The sequence below is a fragment of the Sebastes fasciatus genome, chromosome 24, assembly GCF_043250625.1.
Source record: "Sebastes fasciatus isolate fSebFas1 chromosome 24, fSebFas1.pri, whole genome shotgun sequence".
NCBI lineage: Eukaryota > Metazoa > Chordata > Actinopteri > Perciformes > Sebastidae > Sebastes > Sebastes fasciatus.
The window spans coordinates 5870179-5882603 of NC_133818.1; the positions used below are offsets into that span (position 1 = coordinate 5870179).

General features: G+C 42.6%; 1 protein-coding gene across 1 annotated transcript in view; it reads left to right on the forward strand.

Annotated features, from left to right (window-relative positions):
• nbeal1 (neurobeachin-like 1) overlaps nucleotides 1-12425 on the forward strand; it is a 44362-nt gene that overhangs the window by 3400 nt on the left and 28537 nt on the right. The window contains exons 3-11 of the mRNA XM_074627605.1: nucleotides 6546-6636; nucleotides 7871-7979; nucleotides 8064-8225; nucleotides 8434-8515; nucleotides 8638-8765; nucleotides 8885-8967; nucleotides 10306-10391; nucleotides 10582-11014; nucleotides 11188-11294. Coding sequence (XP_074483706.1) covers nucleotides 6546-6636; nucleotides 7871-7979; nucleotides 8064-8225; nucleotides 8434-8515; nucleotides 8638-8765; nucleotides 8885-8967; nucleotides 10306-10391; nucleotides 10582-11014; nucleotides 11188-11294 — 1281 coding nt within the window. The remainder of the gene's footprint in view (nucleotides 1-6545; nucleotides 6637-7870; nucleotides 7980-8063; nucleotides 8226-8433; nucleotides 8516-8637; nucleotides 8766-8884; nucleotides 8968-10305; nucleotides 10392-10581; nucleotides 11015-11187; nucleotides 11295-12425) is intronic.

Sequence of the window (12425 nt, forward strand, 5' to 3'; positions counted from 1 at the left end):
ACCGTTATTGTAAAGTGTTACCAAAAACAGAATAGAGTTCAAGCAATAGCTATTTAATGTAAATTATATGATTCAGTTGGTTGACTTAGAAGGTATTTGTTTTATTGTCGTGCTCGCCAACGGTCTGTTTAATGATTGACAAATCAGTGGAGATATCACTCCCCTCAGGGTCAGAGGTCAACACTTGCTCTGCTCTCTGAGGAGTCCGATGTGTATTGTTGACAGCAGAAGCTTGTAGAGTACAAGCAGCCTGAGGGTGGCATTTAGGAGAACCAGCTCCGTCAGCTACAGACATCAGCTGTCTCTGTATGTTATCATTATTCACCTGATCGTAACCCAGCAGCCGGTGCTGAAAGACGAAGAGGTGGAGTTTGTATTGAAACAGATGTGCGATGCTTAAATTAATGTCTTAGCATTTTGACACATGACATTGTAATAATAATTCCAGACTTTGTCTCGAGCCAGCAGTGGCAGCTGTTCACATGTTGATTATGATGAGGTCAGGAATTGTTGGGTTGAGCAGCTGTGGCATCAGAGTCAGTGTGGAGGAGTTGACTGGTGCTGCATTGGGATTGTATGGGAAGTAACTGTTTCCCTCTTTTAGCAAACGCTACTCAAGCAGGAGTAAGCAGTGCATTTGTTAGGGACTATTTCCAGGCGTTATGTCCAGGATTTATTGTTTGCTGAGGCTGTTGAAGGTTTGTTTACACCTGTAACTTTTGTAAATATAGCTGTAGAATAAGTCTGAGTCTTCATCATTGCATTGGTGAATATACTTGTAATTTATATGGTCAAAATGAGGCTTATTATTATTTAAAGGTCCCATATTTAAAAAAGTGAGATCTTTTTTTTTTTATTATAAAGCAGGCTTAAGTCCGATATAAATACTGTGAAAGTATCGAAACACTCAACAACAGGGAAATACACACAGCCCGTATTCAGAAATTCTGCATTTGAAACAAGCTGTCAGGATTTCTGCCTGTTTGTGATGTCACAAATATACAATATTTAGACCCTTGACACAATTTTAAACATTTTAAATGTCTCCCAGTTTATTCCTGGTTTGCAGTGTATGTGAATGTCATCAGCTGACAGGAAGTAAACATGGACCAAAGCTGTTGCCTAGCAACACAATTCTGTTGCAATTCCGTCAAAATGCGCTAAAACGGAGCGTTTAAGACAGAGAGGGTAAAAACAGGCATATTCAGGCTGACAGTATGAGGAAAATAAAGGTTTTTTTGAACATTATAGCATGTAAACATGTTCTAGTAGAAACACAAAATACAAGTATGAACCTGAAAATGAGCATAATATGGGACCTTTAACATAGTTCAAAATAGGCTGGTATACCATGTTTTAAATAGTTGGACCGTAGCACCTAGAAACAATGGAAAACCTTGCAGGTTTCTACCCACAGTAGATGGTTATAAATAGCACAAGCGAGGCTTCTGTGTGTTAGTGGATGTCTGAAGCAATCAGATGGTTTATAATGTATATAATGAGAATCTGCAGTTAGTTGCGACTCCAGCTTGCTCCTCAGAGTTGTAGAGAGCTGAGAGGTCACAGATGACGGCTAAGACCGTTACGTAACCACCAGCGATCCTCTTAGCTGCCTGTCATTGGCGTGTTGTCATCGAGCACCGCTGGTTGCAGCTGGTATACAGTGGCGCTCCTCTTTAACCAGTTTATTCTCCAGGAGGGCTTGTCAGAGAAAGTGGAGGGTTTAGCAGACCTCTGAATAGTGCCAGTTAGTCTCAAAGCCTTTGTCTGCTGTAGAAAAGCCCTTTTTAATTCCCAGCCACAGGGAACATGCCTCAGCAGCCAGGGGCATCATTTCACCCTCCAGTGGCTGTAAAGCTGAATCCAGTATCTTAATTCTAGAGCAGGAATCCTCACTGCCTTTTAATTGTCCACAAACCAGAGATTTCTGGTTAAGATTCACAGAACCGTCATCCTGTCTTCTTATGTCACCCCACCCTACCCTGCTTGGTGGAAGCGGAGAAATTTGCATAAGCCCCTGCACTTATGGGAGTCAGAATAGCGAGAGGATGAGGGGGGAAATGAGGAGTTGAGCTGGGGACGGCGGAGGAGGAGAAAGTGCCTCGGTTTCACATATTTGCTCAAGTAGATTACTCAGGTCTTTGCTGCTTGTTTGCCTGTTACGGTCTAATCTCTGTTGTCGCACACACACACACACACACACACACACTATGCCTCACACACACTCAGGCTTTGGTTTATGTGCCGGTATGCAAAGTTTGTTCCCTCAGGCTGGCTTTCTTTCATTCTCTCGCTTCTCGTTTTCCTCTCTGAGCTATGAATATCTCTGGAATAACACTGATGTCACTGACATGGTGTATCAGACTTGTGGTTATAACCCCGCCCACCAGCCTCTTTAAATACAGCCTTGGCAGTGACGTCATGGCCAGAGGAGTTGTCACTGACGGAGTGATGTTGGGCTGTGATGGTGGCAGAAGCAGAGTGACCACAACCGGGAGGGGACCTTTAAAACGTTGTGGTTTCAGTGACTCCATCCACTTCCACCAGATCAGGTCACTCACTGCCCAAATTAAGCAAACAGACACCCGTCTAGATGGCCGACCGCGCCTGTCTGGAGGGGCGGAGCGCTTGCTGGGACTGTGATGCTGCACTGCGAGGCAATATTTAGACCATTTACACAGTTTTAAACGTAAACATTCGAAATGTGTCCAAGTTCATTCCTGGTTGCAGTGCATGTGAACGTCATCAGCTGACAGGAAGTAAACATGGACCAAAGCTGTTGCCTAGCAACGCAATTCTGTTGCAATTCCGTCAAAATGCGCTAAAATGGAGCGTTTCAGACAGAGGGTGAATACAGGCATATTCAGACTGACAGGACGAGGAAAATAAAGTGTTTTTTTTAACATTACAGCATGTAAACATGTTCTAGTAGAAACACAAGATACAAGTATGAACCTGAAAATGAGCACGATATGGGACCTTTAAAGACCGGTGAACAGACGGTTTAACTGAAACCGCTTCGTAGGTGTACAATCAGAATTGAGTATTCACCCAGGCCTTGGTATAATATCTGTTATTATCATTTGCTATGACTAATGCTGGGAGCGTGTTATTAGTTGGAAGGATATGATATCACGTAGCAGAGCCTGATCTGCCATCACAGGTCAACACATGTATCTCTTGTTTCATTCTGTCAACGAGGATCTTAATTTCCTGAATGAAGCGCATTGATCTGTGTTACTGGTGACCTTGTTAGCTCTACAAAGGTCATCTTAAATCATTAGGTTGTGATGTAGTAGCTTGGCAAAGGGCCTGATATGATACATTCATAGGAGAGGAGAGAGGCATGTGATCTCATGGGAATTGTTTTCAGGACACAAGATGGTTGTTAGAGTCGGGACAAGGTGACTGTTGTCGGGTTCCTACTCGTATGTCTAGACCATTATGTGTGCGTGTGTGTGATGAAGGCCATGGATAAACAGAGGCATGGACAGCAGGGTGTGTCCCTGCCTGCCACAGTCCAAACCCTCAATGGACATCTGTGCTGCCGAGCCGCTGCCTAAAAGAGGACATTCTTTCACACACACTCAGTCATTCAGCCACCGCTGCTAGCGAGCTCAGTCACTTGAGAGTGAAGCTGCTGCCATAAATCAACGTCTCATTTCATGGACATAAAGACAATGCAGTAGTTATTGCTTGAGTTAAAGGACAGCTTTAGCACAAGTAGGCACAGATAAAAGGATTTTTCTCCCCCAACAGAAACATATTCACTCGTGGCTGTTCCCTCTCACACACAGGCCAGCATCACAGTACTGATGACATCATAGGGATCGCAGAGCGCTGGCTTCCTGCTCCGTTCTGGCTGATTCCCACTCTGACACGCAGACAGAAGCAGTCAGCCTTTCAGCCCCTCGCTCCCACTCTTTAACCAGATGGCACTGCTATCCTGAGAAAACACACTTTTTCCAGTTGTTGTGTTTTTTTTCCATCTCTTTCAAGCTCAAATCTGCAAATTCATCCTTGTTAAAGTAAAAGCTTCGTAGGAAATTGTTCAAATTGGTTTGGGAATCATCTGTGTTCAGTGGCATCATGGGATATTTTCAGGTGTGGACAGTTTGCGGTATCCCGGTGGGAATAGCTTCAGTGCAGGAAAGAAAGAAAGTGCTAAGAAGATCTTTTATTGGCTTGTGTTCTCATTGTTCATCTGTTTCTGTGTCTCCTGGGGCAGCTTAATATAAATTAAATGTTCTTTTTCAACATCGACCGCTCCTTAAGATGAGTGACAAATGTAGGGCACAAACCTCAACAACTGTGAAAGACGAGGAGAGGGAGCAGAGTTTGCATGATGGTGCTTCAGAATCCATCTGTAATGGCTTGAATGTTGAAAGTAGTGTTTTTATTTTAGACAGGCTAGCAGTGCAGTTCAAAGGATTGCAATGTCAGCTGATCTGTTGGTCTCACACTCACACACTGGTCCGTCATATTGCATAGTATTGCATATTGCTATGAACTCATGTTCCCCAGAGAGTGGAACTTTTTTTTGATCAAATTTTATTGGTTTTAAAGGTATGCATTGAAAATTAACATTTTTTTTTTTTTACATAAATCGAAACAAAAATATATTTGAAAAAAATAAATTAAAAATAAAAATAAAAATATTGAAAAATAAAATTAAAATAAATAACTAAAATTAAAATGATAAAATAACAATATTTATAATTTATAATAAACTTAAACGAATAAACTGAAAATAAAGCCAAATACAAATAAATAATTAAAATAAAAAATAACATAAATAAATACAAATATTTTTAAAATTATATTTATAATTTAAAAAATTGTAAATATAAAATGATTATTTATAATTTATAATAAACTAAAATAAAGAAAAATAAAATAAAAATTAATAATAAAAATAATACAATTATTATTTATGAAAATATTTTTAAAATTATATTTATAATTAATTTATAATAATACCCCTATCCCCCTAAAAAAATCTAAATGAATAGCCTCCAAGCCTGTGCCGGTCAAACTATACTGCCAAATGCACAATATAGTGACTGGTGTTATTGTATGGTAATCTGCCCCTACCTCACCTCTTCAGCCCTCCTTGACCTAATCTCACTCACACCCTCCAGACGGCTCAAAGTCTTTATGACAGGATGATCTGCAGGAGGGGTTGTGAGATTACTCTTGTATGATGAATTAATGATGCTTTCCAAACTGTACTGGACCATCCATCCTGCGCAGAACACGCATACTTATACGTACTAATAGTTTAAAAACGCAGAAATGTTATAATACCCCTATCCGTCAGTTTGTTTTATGTGTAGAATTATTATGGGTTTAAAGCATTTTCAGTTTATTCTGATGACACAAGTCTTTGGTTGTAGTAAAACAGGACTGTCCTGCGCAAATTGTTGCACTCTACGTGTTGCCAATTATTATTTGATTAATTGTGCAGCCCTAGTTTGACACAATCGTCCACTCAATGATGAACTGATTAGAGTTTGGTGGTCAAAGGTCACTGTGTCCTCACAAAACACGTTTTTGGCCATAACTCAAGAATTCATATAATAATAATGACAATTTCACACAAATATTTAACAGGATAAAATGAAGAAGTGACGACATTTGGGACAGACATGCATGTAAACTTCAACTTGGCGGAAGCATACAACCGCGAGGCGGTAATTCTGGTTTGAGTCTAATTGAGCACATATGTCCCAGCTCTTGTTATTGAAGCAGTGTTCCTCTGTGTTTGGTGTCCTGTGTTTGTTCCTGTGGGTTGAGGAACTCTACTGTGACTCTACAGCAGGCTGAGCCAGGCCAGCCTTCCTCCATGGCCTGTGTTGCCATCCCGTCCTTTGCTGGGCATTGTTCCAGGAATTTAGGAAATGTCGATCAGCCGGCTGCTGGTAACTCCCCCTCACAATGCAGCCGAGCCTGTTTTCCACTCCGACAGGTGCATGTTTTAGCTTCCACGCCCTGAAAAGATAAGACACTCACCTGAGACATTCCTGCTATCACGTGTTTGTCAGTAACAGCTTCATAAACCATTATATCCCTTTTTTTTTAAACATGGTATCAGTATACATCTTGTCACACTCTTGCTGTTGCTCCACATAATCTGAAATTAGTATCCTTTTGTTTTTAAACTTGATTTTGCGGCTTACTGTCAAAGTGAAAGTGAAAATGTCTGATTTAAGAATTTTAAGTCCTCGAAGCAATGAGGCATTTGAACCATGCGTTGATCTCTCATATCCGTTATCGTTCGCTATCATTCTGAATTAAAGAGAGACAAAATAGTTTGCGGCCTGTTGTTGTGGAGGAGTAGAAGTTACAGAGGACACTCACAATAAACTCAATCAAACTGCAGACAGGAAGTGTCAGCTGCCTGACATTTATCTATTTTAACCATGTCAGCTTTTGTCCTCGAATGCCACTAACTATATTGACTCCTTTCTTGACTCCACTCTCTCTCTTCTCCGTCTTTATCACTCTTCACTCCTCTTCTTTCTTTCTGTCGTTTCATTTCTCAGAGGGATCCGGACTACTTTAAGTTATGGCTGGAGATTTTCATCGGCTCCTACGAGCGATGCCTGGATGTGGACTTTGAAAAGCCACCTTCAAGGTAACGTGGAAAACTGCTGTGATGCAAACATATTTCTACATTTATCTTTAAGAGACCCACAAGACACGTTTTTTTGTCTTTTTTAAGGGGGTGCAGGAGGTCTTTATGGGGAGATAGCAGGTTGAAAGTAGATGTCACATAGAAGTGGTGTACATCATCTGAAAGCTGGGAACCTGAAGCTTAATTTGAGATACAACTCAGCACTGTGTGTCAAGTTGTTCCAGTCATAAATCAGAAATTAACATGAATTAATTGATTAAAAATAAATTGTGAAAGTATATAAATGTATTTGAAAAATAAAAATAAAGATATTGAAATTAAAAATAAATAACTCAAATTAAAATAATAAAATAACAATATTAATAATTTATAATAAACTAAAAATAAAGAAAAATAAAATACAAATAAATAATTAAAATAACAATAAATAAATAAAATTATTATTTCTAATTATAAAAAATGTAAATATAAAATTATTATTTATAATTTATAATAAAATAAAGAAGAATACAATAAAAAATTTAAAATAATAAAATTAGTATTTATGAAAATATTTTTAAAATTATATTTCTAATTAATTTATAATAATAAATTAATTAAAAAAAAAAAAAAATGAATGGCCTCCAAGCCTGTGCCGGTCAAACTATACTGCCAAATGCACAATATAGTGACTGGTGATATTGTATGGTAATCTGCCCCTACCTCACCTCATCAGCCCTCCTTGACCTTAATTGATTAAAATAAATTGTGAAAGTATATAAGGGTTATTAAATCGAAGTCCACTGACCACCTTATTATATTTAACAATACACCAATGCAGTTTTCTGCATTTGGTCATCCCAAGTGGGTTCAGAACTACCTCGTCTTGTATGCATCATCCACAGCGTGACAGCACGCAACCCGAAATAGCACGGCCACGCCAGATGCTTTTCATGCAGAGCGGGGTCGCATTTTGTTGCAGGTGACGCTCCGATCGGTGTCGACATGGGAACATATGATGCGGGTTAATGTGAGAGTTCTTGAAGAGATGGAGTGGGGTGGTTAAATCCTATTTGTAGAGCTTTTCATCTCTCTCTGTCATTTCCTTTTTCCTCCTCCTCCCCTGACTCATTTTCTCCCATCCTCTCCTGCTTTTCATCCAACGTTAATACCAGATAGTCAAGCTTAGCTATTAAATGTTAAAACGGCTTGCTTCTGTCTTCTCACCATTTCCTTCCCTCTCATTCCCCTGCGGCTGCCACATCTGTCCCACCGGCACTCATTGCCTTGGTTTGCCTGCTCTCTGTCTGTCATATGAGCAGTGGAATGAATGCTTGAATGCAGCAGGCATGTGTGTGATTGAGTGAGTTGTCCTTGTGTATACTGCAGCGACACCGCCGTGATAAAAGCTTCTTTTCGTTGTGATGCGTCTGTTGTGTGTCTCCAGGCCAGACGAAGTCCCCCCGGTGCTGACGCTCCTCCCCGACAACATCCTGCAGGTTTTGCGCCACCAGCTGCTGCAGTGCGTCCAGAAAGCCTCCGACGGCCTGGAGCCCGAGCAGCAGAACCTGGCTCTGCTGCTGCTCAAGTTCCTGATCATCATCTGCAGGTCTGGGCAGTAAAACACACACAAAGTCCCCTAGAAGTGTATGATTCAACTTTTCCCCATGGTCTAGTGTTAAAAAAGTACTTTTTTTATACATATCAAATCGGCACACAAGTAATGTGATAGTATCGAACCAGGAGATAGGTGAAACGTCAAGTGTTTTTCATAGATTGTGCAACTGATAAGCTCATGATCTGCTTGTATCTGATAGGAACCTGTCCAACGTGGAGGAGATTGGCACTTGCTCTTACATCAATCACATCATCACCATGACAACACTCTATATTCAGCAGGTCTGACTCCACTCTTTTTGTCTTTGCTCTGTTTCTACTCATTTTGGAGGAACATAAATGTGGAAGTGAGAGACATGATAGCAGGTGTAAAGAGGGTCTGTGTGTGTTTGTGTGTGTTGCAGCTGAAGAGCAAGACCAAAGAGAAGGAGATGGTGGACCAGAGCCAAGCGGAGGAGTTTGTCCGCCACGCGCTGGCTTTCTGCGAGAGCCTCTACGACCCGTACCGCAACTGGAGGCATCGGACCTGCGGGTAACAGCGTCCCGCAGCTACCTCGGCATTGCTTTACAACCTTAAAGCTGACATTCACCAGAAGCAGAAGTGTTCCTCTTGCTTGGTTTCTCACTACCGGTTTTGTTTCCTCCCTCCAGGGAGCAGCTGGGTACAGTCGAGAGGAGCAGACAGAAGTACAAGGCAGCGCCACTCACTGTTGAGTTTGTTCCTTTCTTTTACCGTAAGTTTGTCATTCTACTTCTCTGTGCCACTACTCGCTTTAGTAGTTACTCGCTTTCCACGTGCAACACGGCGTTAGAAGCATTCTGGAGGAAAGCTTCAACTGTTTTTGTATTAAAATAGATAGATTTAGCAAACACTTGGCGGGTACTCTCTTTCTAGTTTATTCTCCTCTCCTAGTTTATTCTCCTCTCCTCTCCTCTCCTCTCCTCTCCTCTCCTCTCCTCTCCTCTCCTCTCCTCTCCTCTCCTCTCCTCTCCTCTCCTCTCCTCTCCTCTCCTCTCCTCTCCTCTCCTCTCCTCTCCTCTCCTAGTTTATTCTCCTCTCCTCTCCTCTCCTCTCCTCTCCTCTCCTCTCCTCTCCTCTCCTCTCCTCTCCTCTCCTCTCCTCTCCTCTCCTCTCCTCTCTTAGTTTATTCTCCTTTCCTAGTTTACACTCCTCTCCTCTCCTAGTTTATTCTCCTCTCCTCTCCTCTCCTCTCCTCTCCTCTCCTCTCCTCTCCTCTCCTCTCCTCTCCTCTCCTCTCCTCTCCTCTCCTCTCCTCTCCTCTCCTCTCTTAGTTTGTTCTCCTCTCCTCTCCTCTCCTCTCCTCTCCTCTCCTCTCCTCTCCTCTCCTCTCCTCTCCTCTCCTCTCCTCTCCTCTCCTCTCCTCCCCTCTCCCATCTTTTTTTCCTAAGCGCTCCCATCATGCCGTCACTCCCTCCCTCCCTGCCTCCTCTTCTTCCCTCTCCGGGTCCAGTTGAATCCACTCTTTGTGCCCGTGTCGATGAGCCGATAGTGAACGGCGTCTGTCAAGCCACTTCAGCTACGCCGCCGGCCATTTCCAACAAGTACTACCCTTCTGCCCTGCGTCCTGTGTGCGGCTGCTGTGGTTTGGCACCAAAGATAACACCCAAGGCCCAACCTGACACAACGTCCATCACTGTTCTGATAAAGAAAAGTTCCCTCTTCCATATATGAAGCTCAATAGGAGAATATTGTAGCACGGTTGGGATAAAGGAAACAGACATCACGGAGCCAAGATGTCACGCTTCTTCTCCCCAGTCGGGCGTGTTGACAGATGAGTTAATGGATGACTGGGACCACCATGACCCAGAGGTCACTGGCAGGCCTGGTGTGTGCTAGCTGACGTCCTATCTTATCTGGTAGCAGATTTCATTTGGCTTTCATGCGTGACTGTGTGTGTGTGTGAAAGAGTCAGGGAAGATAAAGACGTGTCTGTCTGTGTACATTCATAATACAGGAAGCTATAGTTTCGTTTTGTAGTTGTGTTGTATTTGCATAGCAGACATCACGCCTGCAGATCAAACTAATGGCCTTTGTGTGTGTGTCGTTGCAGAGTGCTTCCAGGAGAGCGAGCACCTGAAGGAGAGTCTGAAATGCTGCCTGCTGCACCTGTTCGGAGCCATAGTAGCTGGTGATCAGGTACGCCTCTGGATGATGAGGAGGTCACACAATGTTTTAACTGGCAGGTTACAAGCCTGATCCCCATGGTAACCGATGTGTCCCTATCGCCTCTTGGTGGCCACGGAGGTGTTTGGAGAGAGACGGCGTCACATACGTTCGTTCACACTCATACGTTTCTTCCCTCTCTCCATCCCTCCCTCTCCGGCAGAGGAACGCCCTGTTCGCCATCTCTCCCGCCACCATGGAGGTGTTGATGCGTGTGCTGGCCGACTGCTCCATGGGCAGCTGCTCCTCAGACGAGGGCGAGGACTGGGACAGCGAGGCCCCCGACCGCAAGGCGCTGCTGACTCTGGGCTGCCTGCGGGAGGTGGTGCAGCGCCTCCTGGCCTCCAGCTCTGACCAGCGGCAGGTGGAAATCGCCTCCGTGCTGGAAAACTACTTCAAGCTGCTCAACTCGGACCCAGCGGCTGTCGTCGCTTCCCAACAGCAGCAGCAGCAGCAGCAGCAGCAGCAGCAGCAGCAGCAGCAGCAGCAGCAGCAGCAGCAGCAGCAGCAGCAGCAGCAGCAAGCCAAGGGCAAAGTGCAGACACTGGGCCGACACTGGGAGAGCCGGTTTGTGGCGCTGCAAGTAAACATGCTCGGTAGGGTCCTAATCAACAATCAAGGAACACTAATGTGATATTGAATGAATTATTTTGAGCTGTTCTATTTTGTTGAATCGTGACACCTTCTTGTTTTATTTCTGTCTTTGCTTTTCTTTCTGTTCTTCGTCTCTTTGTCTGGCCGTCTCCGTCTCCGTCGATTTCCCTCTCAGACACCATCAGGGACATGTTCCTGTGTTCAGACAGGCCAGTTCTACAAGCCATCTTCCTCAACAGTAACTGTTTTGAGCATCTGACGAGACTGCTGCAGAACAGCAAGGTAACAGAACGGGTCTTTCTTTCTATCTAAGTATAACCTGAGGACACGACTGAGTGGCTGGATCTGCTGTTTGATCATTCTGAGCTCTGAGAACTGGGTCGAATTTAACATAAGTTGCACTTGATCATATCTTGTATCTGATACTACCAGACCCCAAGGCTGCTTGGAGTTGTAATCTGGTATCAGTATGACATGTCTGACCCTCTGCAGTCTTTATTTATATAGAGGTTTTAAGACATTATCAATTCTAAAATATAGTTTTTATACTTCTAGACTCACTGTGTAGTACTGCATTACATTATTGGTTCCAGTTGTTTTATTCTGTATGTAAAGAAAAAAAGTAGTAATGTTTTTGATGAAAGACATCACCACAATACCACAGTGTACTTAAAGTATCAAAAGTAAAAGTACTCATTTTGCAGAATGGCTCCTGATTTGAGGTGTAGCTGATTTTAACTACTTTATATTTGTTTATTTGGGTAGTTTATTATGTAACTATGCATTATATTTAATTTCTTAATCATGTTGTATATGTAAAATCTTACTTAACATGTAGATGTCTAAATGTAGTAGAGTTAAAAAGTACAATATTTCCCTCTGAGATGTCGTGTGGTAGAAATATGAAGAAGCATTTAAAGGCCCTATTCGTCAGTTAGACACAAAGACATGGGTAAATAGGGTATTGCTTTGTATAAGTATTGCTTTGTATTGCAGTGTATTGTCTGGATTGACTCTAACTTCTCTCAGACTTAGGAGCTACTTTTAGAGCTAAAATACTTTGTGAATAACATCTATGTGTCTTTAAGTTAGGAGTTTTTCAACTCAGCCAGTCAGGAGCCTTCTGGTGTTTTGTGAATATGTCCTCAGAGGGTATTTAACATGTAATTTGGATGTATTATTGTCCTGGTCTGGCTCAGCCTGTACTGTATGTTATATTTGGCAAGGCAAGGCAAATGTATTTATATAGCACGTTTCATATCCAAACTCAAAGTGCTTTACAGTTTGAGTTACATTTAGTACTTTGTAAAGTTCCAGCGGTAGAAAGAGCATTTTGCCCACCTTGCATGTTTACCTCCCACAGCCAGGCTGGATCACCAACACGCCTCCTCCACACGGCGACCCTTGCCGAGG